General features: G+C 40.4%; 1 protein-coding gene across 1 annotated transcript in view; it reads left to right on the forward strand.

Annotated features, from left to right (window-relative positions):
• LOC123971344 (beta-1,4-galactosyltransferase 6-like) overlaps positions 1 to 8,069 on the forward strand; it is a 20,033-nt gene extending 11,964 nt beyond the window's left edge. The window contains exons 6-7 of the mRNA XM_046050091.1: positions 333 to 337; positions 914 to 8,069. Coding sequence (XP_045906047.1) covers positions 333 to 337; positions 914 to 1,061 — 153 coding nt within the window. The 3' untranslated portion in view covers positions 1,062 to 8,069. The remainder of the gene's footprint in view (positions 1 to 332; positions 338 to 913) is intronic.
• The last annotated feature ends 3,514 nt before the right edge of the window (positions 8,070 to 11,583 follow it).

An 11,583-nucleotide genomic window follows, 5' to 3' on the forward strand; every position in this document is an offset into this window, starting at 1 on the left:
GGAATGGCAGAGGATACCCAAATCCAGATGTGAAAAACTTGTTGCATCTTTCCCAAAACGACTCATGGCTGTATTAGATCAAAAGGGTGCTTCTACTAAATACTGAGCAAAGGGTCTGAATACTTATGACCATGTGATATTTCAGTTTTTCTTTTTTAATACATTTGCAAAAATTTCTACATTTCTGTTTTTTTCTGTCAAGATGGGGTGCTGAGTGTACATTACTGAGAAATAAAATGAACTTTTTTGATTTTTGGAAAATGGCTGCAATGAAACAAAGAGTGAAAAATTTAAGGGGGTCTGAATACTTTCCGTACCCACTGTACCTAAAGTCCCGGTATGAAAAGGGGATACTACCACACCAGCAGAACAATAACGCAGACTAATCCTCCACACAGTATAGGAAATACACACTTGTCCTCTTGCGACTCAGTTTTCCTTATTGGTATTTACTTTAACTTCTAGTGCTGTATTCAAACCTGTCTCGAGTGAATTTAAAGAGATACATTGTGTTTTGTAAGATCATTAGATTTGAATGTGTAGTACTTTTTACTTTTGATTACTTAAGTATTTGTAAAACCAGGTACCTTTTTTTTACTTGAGCAGGTTTATACTAGATGACTTTTACTTTTACGTGAGTAACATTTTTCATGTTGTATCGATACTTTTTACTTAAGTATCAAAATTGAGTACTTCTTCCACCACTGCTTGTGGTATATTTGTGAGGTGTTTTTAACGATTTCTGTCATCGGCAACTAAGAGACCAATGGAACATGCTGAAACCTCTGCATCTGTGCAGTTATCAGTTATAGAGCTAGATACTCATGAAAGCAGCCGTGTCTGTCCTTTAGCAGAATTTGCAGATGGCGTGGATAAATACTGATGTTAGAACTGTGTGACTTTGTGTTTGTAGGTATAAGCTGCTGAGGTATTCCAAAGAGCGACAACACCTGGACGGCCTCAACAACCTCCGTTACAGCCCCCACATCTCCCTCAGCAGTCTCTACAAGAACATCACGGTGGACCTATACCCCGAGCTCGCTCCTATAACGGACTACTGAACTGCCCCCACCAACCCCAACCCAACCTCTCCTCCCCAGCTCACCCAGCTCCCCTCCAGCCTGGCCTCCCAGTGCCCCGTTCAGCCATGCAGAGGATGGAGGAGAGGAGGGGGGCACAGGCCAGGGGGGTGAAGAGGCGCACCATGTTAGCTGCCAAGAAATCTTAGTGAGGGGAAAAAAAGAAAATCCAAACTGAAAAAATGAGGTGGCAGTGGCAAGTCTGTCAAAGTTAACTGTGTGTGTGTGTGTGTGTGTGTGTGTGTGAGAGAGAGAGAGAGAGATGGGTGAGAAGCTGCATGTCTTTTTGTCCGTGCCGGCTTAACTACTGCAAGTTGACATGAGTCTTCGTTTAGGTTGGAGGGAGCAGCAGCATCTCAGCTCTGATGTTTACTGCAAAGCCTTACTGTGGCAGAACCACAGCTCCCTCTGCTCGGCTCTGCGCTGCTTCACTTCTCATGTATCACCGTCACCTTACAAGCCATCGTTCTACTACCATTTGTTTTAAACATATCATATATTAGGCCACAGTTTTCCTTTAACGGAGGGAACTGAGCAAGGTCAGCATTGATGTTTTTTTATTTTGATACGTGGTATTTATTTTCTCTGGTTCAGGGTGTTTGAAGAAACACTCATCTGTGTTTGCTGTTAGTTTTGCTGCACTGCTGCTGAATCCGCATGAACTCGTATGTAAATATCGGCCTCTTAAAGCTCGAACACAACACAGAAATGTAAATATGGGCCTTTATGCGCTCAGGCATATTCCAGCGATACTCCAGTGGGTTTGAATTTTATTTTGGCAGCTACCTTTGTTCTGAGGATTTAATAAGAGTGAGTGGTGTCTTCTATATAGGATATATAGGATGTTTGGCTTAAAACAGAACAAAACAGAAGTATCCAAATCTGAAGATTTGACATTATCTTTTGCATGCCTTAATTTATTTTGTTTACCTGTTTTTGTTCTTCTTAAGCATAAATTATTTCACCAGTTGGAGAGTGTATATTTTTTCATTTTGCCTTTTTTCTTTGAGGTGCACTGTGTGAAAAGAGTAGAGCTGCTGCTCAGAAAGAGGGAGTCCATAGTCCACAGCAGGATTTTGTCCACAAAGCACACTTTAGTGCAGGTTCATGGTCTCATGTCAGTGTACATTTTTTGTCTCAGATGTGTTTTTAGTTTATTTTCATTTTTTTATGATTTTTATTCTAGTGAGTGCTAGACATGTGATAAAGCTCTTCATTGTACTGTACCATGCTATGAAGCATGGGCATTTAAGCTGGATGCTGTGTGTGTCTGGACTGTGGTGTAATTATTTTCTTGCTTGAAGGGCCAGAATGAGAGAACCTTAGTGTCAGCTCCTCACAGCTGAAGCTACTGCTGTTCTTGAATGGCACATGCTGTGAAAAGTTTCATTTCTTAAAGCTTTGAGCACTATAAAGATGGAGTGTAACGTGTAGGCAGACGATATCTGAACAGATGTTCACTGTTAGGATTCTCGTCTATATCGCCATATCTCTTTTAAATTGGACCGTGAATTGTGTTTTGGGACAATTTTTTTTATTGTATGTCCTGCAATGATAAGTCAGAACTCAAACTATTTTGACCTGGCCATTATTTACTGTCTTATCAGACTATTTCATTCATGAGCAAGATTCTCACTTCTCTGTGAGACCGGTCCAACGACAGCCCATTTAGGTCTCTGGTGACCAAAGACATGTAAGAACTTCGAACCAAAGGGTCGCTCTGTGACTGCTGCTAAGACCCACGGCTACAAACCAATCAGAATAAGACATGAAACACACTGTCCAACCCAACAGATCTCTCACCACATCAGCTTACGTACTTGCGTCATGTGGTTTAGGTAGGGAATGAACTGGAGTTGGGGCAGAAGGATGATGGCCATTGAAGTTGTTTCTGCTTGCATATTTCCATTTTTCTTCTATATACGAACAGTTGGTTAGCTGATTGACAGAGTTAATCTGCAACTATTTAGATTACAGATGGAAGTCGAAAACAGAAATGCCAAATTATTCAGTCCATCTAACCAAATGTGAATATATGTTTAGGATAATAAAGCAAATATCTTTAGATTTTTGGTCTATTGGGTAGACAAAGCAAGCATTTTGAAGACATCACGTTGCAGTCTGGGAAATTGTAATTTTATAGGCAGACCAATGAAGGGATTCAGTGAGAAAATCAGCAGATTAGTTGGTTGCAGATTTTGTTTTCTATTCCCATTGTAGCACTGTAATTGACCAAGCATTCTAACGTGCCTCAACGGTGATGTAATGATGAATAGACATTATCATCTCATCTCAAAATGAACCTGTGCGATGGCCGCTGGCACACAGCGTGTGCAGTCATGCCCTCCTGTCTGTACTAGCCGGCGAATAAAAGCATGTCTTCTTTTGAAGTGGTGATACTCATGACATGACCAAGTGTTCCACTTGGTCCATGGCCTTGTAACCAAAGTGTTTGCACCAATGGTGATTTTGGTTTTAGGCTTAAACGTTACACATGTTGAAATGATGTTCTGTGTGTGCTGTTAATATTTGGAGTAGCACACACTTGAAAGCCTTACACAAATACATGTTTAGTGAAGCAGTTGATGAGGTTTTGTTGACAGTAGATAGATAGGTAAGATGAAGGTGAATAGGTTTCAGGTATGAAATGGCTAGAGTTATTTCTACAGATTGTTTCTTGTTTTAAATAAGGGTTGGTTAGCACACCAGGGTTCCCAGCAGCCTGTACGTTTTTACAGAGTTGTTGTTTTCTTCTCTGAAAAGCAGAGTGTCTGAACATCACACTACAGTACAATGTGGCTTGTGTTCAGCCACAAAGCTTAAACACTTACTAGCATGTTGATCTGATCAGAGAGAAGTGCAGAGTACCTCTGATGCTTACGTTCACCCCTTCTAGCCGTGGTCTTTCCTGTCTGGGGAAGTGGACACCGAGCAGTGTTCATTTAGCAGATGCTTCTCTTGTGCAATGCCTTCCTTAGCTTAGTACCACAATTTTGCATAAGATAAGAGAGCAGCCCTGTTCTTAGGTTACTGGCTGTGATCTGACTGAGTGTTGTTGAGAAGAACGTAGTAGTCATAACTCCTGGTGATCAGCTGGTTAGGGTGTATACAAAACCATCATGCCATTAATTACGTGACACCCCCCCCTCCCCCACCCCACGTCACCACTGCACATACACTTTCTGTTGATCTGCACCTCCTGTTCTGTTGCTACGGTATTCAGTACAGCAGTAATGCCTTAATTATTAACTACTGTTTGGAGTGATCTAAAATATCTTCAGAAGCAGTATTCAGATTTTGTAAAATTTCAAAAAGATGAACCCACTTCTTCTGAATGGTCTGGTACAATTAACAAAAGGAGTCAGTTTGAACATGACACTATGAAGAACATGAACTGCATGTTAGCGTTCCCTTTTACATGTGTAACTATCCAGCAAATGAAGAATGTTACAAACATCAACTTTGTCCAAACGGCAACAAAAAGACAGGCTTCATCATATTTTCTTGACTTCGGTATTGATTGAAGTAGTTGTTTCTACAATCTACAACCCCCCCACCCCCCCACACAGTTTGAGTCTGAGTATATGGGTACCTTGGCCTCTACACGTCTCTGCCTCGGTCTGTCTGTATTTCCCCCACGTCTGTAGTTTCAAGCAAAACAAACCTCAATAATTCTCTAAAAAAAATCTCTGTTCATGGTACCTTGCATTTCCAGACCCGTTATCTGGAGTATCTTTTCTTATTGTCGTCTACAACAGCCCAAATTTAGACATGACTTTGACCAGTATTTAGTGGGGTTTGATATTGAAAATGTTTCAGCATTTCACATGATCGTCAGTATACTTCCGATTTGGGTGTCTCCACAGACAGTTGAGACTAGGGAGGAGCAACTAGAATGACGGAAGTGTACATGCCACTTTCCTGGGCCTTGAAGGAAGATATGTAGTAAGTTAAAGGGACACGCCAATAATTCAGAAAGACTCAGCATCTTTCGTTAGATCCTTTTAACCCTAACCCAATATAAGATAACCCTGATGACGTCCCTATGACATGATCAGGGTTTTTTTTCTCCTCCAGAGCCACAGAAGCCGGCATACAACTGCTTCCCTCGGTAGAGAAGTACTTGACTAGTACACCGATGATAAAACAGGTGGACTTCTCCTTCAACAACTGAAGCACTGATAGATGAGGCAGGTCAGTCAAGGGTTAACCACAAATGTCACGGTCAAAATGAATACATGAGTGTTTCCAAGCATGACTCTGTTAGGAGATGGCTGACAGGGCACTCAGTATGTAGCACTGTAGATCAGGCTGTGTTCCATTATTCTAATGGATCTAGTTTGCAGAGTGCTAAAAGGGAAAATATCTTGTCTGGGACCTAAATTTTTCATATTTGTCCCTGGCTCTGATAAGCGTTGGGTGTCAGGCCAGTGGGTCCCAGTAGCTGTGGTTGACTTCACCTTTTATCACATGACTGTCTGAAATCCAAAAGTATCTAATACCGTTCAGATGATGTGTTCACCATTAGGCAACTCTATTCCATTCTACTGTTTTTTTTATTTGTGCCTTGAGTTCTTTTTCTTTCTTTTTCACTTTACATTCTAACTGAAGAGATTAAAATTGGTTTTGTTTTTCCTGAATTGTCGATGATTTGTCACCTTCTTTAATTATATCAAGCCAGACTTGAAAAGTGTGACATACGTAAATGATGAGAATCCAAAAGATCAGTCTCTCTGCTCCAGTGTGTGGCTGCCTTGACATCATGTGTATTAACCCACTGTATCTCACTGGATGCGAGTCATGTTCAATGAAAAGACTGAGCTATGAGTGCAGTCTGCACATTTAATGAGTGTTACTTGCAGTTGAGGGTTCATCTTATTTGCCAACCAAACTTCACTGCCCTCCAAAAGAATGAACACAAGCACATATCATATCGACAATTTTAAGCACAAAATTGCTTAAGCTGTGATGCTAATCACATCAATTTGCATGGCCTAGCCTAGCATTACATAGGTGGTTTAAAAAAAAAAAGATAATTTCCATCCAGTTTCCATGTGCATGATGACCAGAGCTGGTAGACGGAAGCTTTGCTTTTGTGAACAGCGCTGCAGGCAGCTTCCCACTGACGAGCAGTTATTGAACAGCATTATGTTGATAGTCATACCTGTGCGAAATCACCTGGTGCAACATGACTCCGCTTCAGACTGGTTATGTGATTGTTTTTGGCAACACTGTGGTCTTTATTTTTCCATGTTCAGCATGCACTTCTGTCATCGTATGAACATTTATTTCATTTGTTGACTCTGAAAAAAAGTTCATAATTAGAATCTTATTGGCTGACACTGATATATCTATGATAATCGGCCAGTATATATCTTGTCACAGATATCTCAATGCATATGCTGGTAAATAGAGAACAAGCATCTACAAGTATTCAGATGTGTTGGATGACATTTAGAAACAGTGTTGCTGTTACATAATTTGTCCACCAGAGACTGCTGACAAGTTATTTTCTTGACTGCAGTCTGGGTCACAAGTCTTTATGAACCAATTCATACCACACGGTACACACTGGAAAGAGCTTTCAGCCACATCTTCTGGAATTCACCTGCAGATGGAGAGTGCTCATAATAATGATAAAGAATAAAGGCCGATATATCGGCTGATGGTAGTATATTGCAGATCTATTGGTATCAGTGTATTATGGCAGCCAACAAGTAACTAGAACTTGTCTTAGAGAAATGACAAAGATCTGTTGCCCCACATGGTTCACTAGTAGGCATTCTGGAGCTTTCCATTTTCTTCATCATTGTCTTCCATAGCCCCACTTATAACGTTTAAGTCTTTTTAATATTCTGAACATGTAGAATTCATGACAACAGGGTAAACCCCATTCGAACATAATGTGATACAATACAGAAGCTCCCTAACAGCGACTAATTTAACTTTTGGTGACAAGAATGCATTGTCAATCTTTGAATTGAATTGTTTGAATTTCGTTAGTGTTGCCTTTTACATGGTCCTCCAGAGAGCGCTGATAAGTTGCATTTAACTGTAAAATTACCCACTCGCTACATATTTAATAACAAAAAAGACAGATTTAACCTCATTCCAAATATTTGTGTTTATGTAAAATTAGTATTGGTCTATGTTATCAAGTTTTGTAACCATTCGATATCAGCCTCAAATTCCAGTATCAGTCCGGCTCAAAGTACCGAACCACCTTCATTAAAACTTAAACAATAAAACACCATTGGCTGGTGAAGACCATGACATGTAACTGAAAGCCCTCTAAACTGACATGCTAAGAATTTTGTTTCTATCAAACTGCTTTTTCCAAGGTCAATATTGAACCCTCAATATATGTTTGAAGAAAATGAGCTCATATATTATCAGAGTTTTTATGCATACCAGTATCGGCCTCTAAAATCCAGCATCTGTCTAGCTAATAATTAAAATGTTGCAATGATTTTGTAAACATTGTTTATGGCCACACTGGTAGGTATTTGTTGGTGGCTGGATGTAAGCGGAGACATTTGCTAAGTAATGCACTTAGAGCTTTATAAAAAAAAAAAACTAAAATAAGAAACGGAATCATTTGCTCAGTTCCAGCTCAACTCAGTCTGGGTGATGGACCACATTACTTCCATCACAGCGTGATGTGGGACCTGTAACATATTTTCTTTGTAGCTCTTTGATCCTCTGTATGTCATCATTGTATGATCACCAAGTTTTTCATTTCCACATGAGTTCATGTCGAAGAATAAAGCGGCGTTCTCCCTCAGCCAACCCTGTGAATATGCTGATGTAGCACCCACTCTTGACATGCTCAGTTTCTTCAGTTCTTAGCTCCATTGCCAGACTTCTGCAGTGTTTGGTAACAGACAGTATTAAAACGGTATGAGTCTGGTGTTGAACTGTTACTTTGTAAAGATTTTTTCTTTGTCAACAGAAGACAAAATAAACACTTCATTGCCATATTCAGAAAAACTGACCTGTTTTTTTTCTTGTACTTATGACACATTTCACATGACAGTACATCTGTTGAAAGATGAATTGCAGTAGTTTGTCAGGTTACTAATGCCTTGTATTGTATAAAGAGGGCCAGTATTCATAATTTGATTTTAAAACATCTATGATCATACATAAGAGAAAATCTAACATTTTTTAAAACCCTAAATGACATTGGTTGTGTGAAAAGAATTAATTCCATTCAGTAGCTTGTTTTCAAATACTTTTTCCTTTAATAGTCTCTCTGTTCATTTGTCAGTTACCTTGACTTGTTTTTGTTGAACAATCACTTTTGCACCTTTACCTTGAAATCCTTTCCCAGCATGAAGTACAGTTTGCATTGTACGGAATTAGGTAATGGGACGGTGTGCTGAAATTGGTTTTGTGTTGATTCATAGGGTTGGTCACTATACTCACTGTAGAAGTGTTTTTAAACAATGGCTCCTTGAGTAGTATCTGAGGAAAAAAGTGTGGAACAAACTAATAAATACTGTAATAATAATTGTTAATTATGTACAATACAGACTTATATGCAAGTAATAAGCTTGTATTGAAGCTCAAGTCACTGTTAAAAGGTAATGGTGCTTTCAGATCAAACGCAAATTTAATCCTTGTGACGCTTTCCTCAAGTGAGTACATTCGCTGCAAGTGCAAGCACACACTACACGAGAAGGTAGAACCCGTGAAAATTCGCTAGAGTTAGAAATTTTCAACTGCACCGCCCCCTTCGCGTCACTTCGCGCTGCCTGACAGGAAATCGCGGCTCTAAACATCTTGCATGCATTGACTTTGTGTAATCTCACCGCCCTGAACGCTCACTTTGCTTTTGGTCTGAAAGCACAGTAAGGCTTTTTATCAAACTGGAGGAAATGGTGCATTTGTTGGGGACTATTTACAGCGGTGGATGAATCCACATGTGGTGCTGTAGTGCGTATTTGGGGCAGCAGGACGGTGTATGTGGGACTAAGTCAGAATAAACTAGTGTGTGTGTTCATGGTGATGAAGGAACATGTCACCCAGTGCAGCAGTGAGGCTCACTGATGGGTTTAATAGTTTCTGGACAAGAGTGGAGCTCTATGGCTCAGAGGAGGAAGACACTTAAAGCTGTGAAACACACACAATCCATACATTCAGTGTTGCTTTGGTTCTGCAAATGAGATTTGTTGAAGGAAAAAAAACTACATTTCCATCCTTATGCAGCTCGCTGTCCTGATGTCTCCACCAGACCATAAATATCCACGGTGTGATGTGTATCACTAGTGAGCATAAGTGACCGCAGCTGTGGTCGTGTAGGAGTACGGACTGAGCAGTAAGACCAAGGTGTAGTGACGATGACCTTCAGATGTTGGATTGGTAGGGCTTTCTGTAACTCCAGCCTTAACCCTGCAAAGACTTCCTCAACACTTTCCCTGTCTTACACAGGTTCATCTGTTTGTTGAAAATGCATAAAACATAATTTGGACTGTCTGACATAAGCATCAAATACTGTTGTGTTTGTTACATTTATTCGTGGACATAAGTCTGTAGATTTTTTGCCTGAGTAGTGGGTGGAATTTTCAACCCACCTGTCAATTTTGGTGTGTTTTTGCTGCACAAACAGTTTTAGCAGAGAAAAGTAAGAAGACTAGATCTGTAAGCAGGTTTCGAAGGGGTCCAAGCCCCCAGGCGTAAGCCGCACCCTGCTGCCTGCCGAGGAGATGCAAGTTGGACCTGCAGTCCTGCAGTAAAACATTTATTTAAGACTAGCTTCGAAAAGTAATCTAAGCATATTTTGAAATTTGGCCTAAAAAGCACCACCTAGTGGCCGATTGATGCCAAATTTTGCACACATTCTTAGTGAGGCATGGGAACGCAATAGCATAAGTTTTGTGTTAACTGTACAGACCTATGCAGAGATATAATTTCCTGTTTTGTCCTTGACATTCAAGTTGTCTTTACAACATAAGCAATTACTGCATTATTAAAATTTAAATTATTTTAATAACTTTTGACCATGAGGGTCCACAGATTCTACATTCAAAATTTGGTGCAGACCGAACTCTCCGCTTGGAGTAGTAGTAATTATAGGCGGAAATGGCACGGCCTGGGAGGAGTTAAAAAAAGTAGGCTTTGCACATTTCCCGATTTTGCGGGAAAAAATTATATGGATATAGGCATGACCTAAATATGGATCTGGCCTATATCACGACATGCAGTTTTTGAATGTGCGGTGTACTATGTGGGAGTTATGGGCCAAAATCTGTTTACCTTGATTAAAAGTCTACCTGTTGGTTGACGTTTGATTTTTCTTTTTTTTTTGCATCTAAGGTGTCTGAAGCAGTCTATACCAGCTCTGTGAATTTCACTTACAGAATTTTTACGGATTAGGCTGCAGTATGACTTTTACTTAAGGAAGAATACAAAAAACCCCAAAAGTAATAAAAAATCTGACTGATTTCAATAGGGTTCCCAGCACCACTGTTACTGGGATCCAGTTACTGGGATCTTTCCCCCCTCCAGCTTGGACCCCTAATTATGATCAGTTACGACGAAGTACACTAATCAACAATGGAAAAGAAAGTGCAGGAAACTGGACTGAGTGCAGCAGACCTGAAAATTATCAATCGCCACGTTATCTCCTGTCAAAACAAGCAGAACAGCCGGACTAAAAGTCGGTTACGCTTACCCAGGTTGGATGTAAGGGTTTTCCCAACCTACTCCTGGCTAATGTCGATGATGAAATAAGACTTAGACAAACTCAGCAACGGGAATTCAGAGACTGTGCCCTTATATTTCCTGAGACCTGACTTCACAAGAGCATACCAGAGGTAGCTATTACACTTAAAGGGAGGACCGTCTTCTGCACTGACCAGACTCAAGAGGCCAGTAAGATGAGGAGAGGAGGACTGTGTTTACATCAATGATGCTTGGTGCTCAAACGCAGTCAAGGTGGATGGACAATGTTTATCAAATGTGGAATTTTTATTAAGTTGTCAGCCATATTATCTGCCAAGATAATTCACCAGTGATTCTGTTACTGCTGTTTACATTGCTCCAGATGCAAATTCAGTGTGCCAATCAGCTAGTTGATGTTATTACTGACATTTTCAACATCTTACTGTCTCAGGAGAGGGTTCCCACCTGCTTCAAGGCAGCCACCATCATTCCTGTAGCTAAAAAGTCTGCAGTGTCTGGTCTGAATGACTTCCCCCCTGTGGCTCTCACCCTTGTTAGGTTAGGTTAACTTTATTGTCCCCAAGGGTAAATTCTGCTTGGGCACAGTGCAGTGTTGCTTCATAAAAAACATCACAAAAGACATCAACAAGAACCTGAGAAGCATCGACATATACTTCACAAGAAAAAAAATTCTGATGAAGTGCTTTGAGAAACTGGTTCTTCAGCACATAAACAACAACATGTCAGCCAGCCTGGACCCTCACCAGTTTGCTTTCAGAACCAACAGATCCACAGAGGATGCCATCTCCACTGCCCTCCACTCAGCCCTCACACACCC

This window comes from Micropterus dolomieu, linkage group LG05, assembly GCF_021292245.1.
Source record: "Micropterus dolomieu isolate WLL.071019.BEF.003 ecotype Adirondacks linkage group LG05, ASM2129224v1, whole genome shotgun sequence".
Lineage (NCBI taxonomy): Eukaryota > Metazoa > Chordata > Actinopteri > Centrarchiformes > Centrarchidae > Micropterus > Micropterus dolomieu.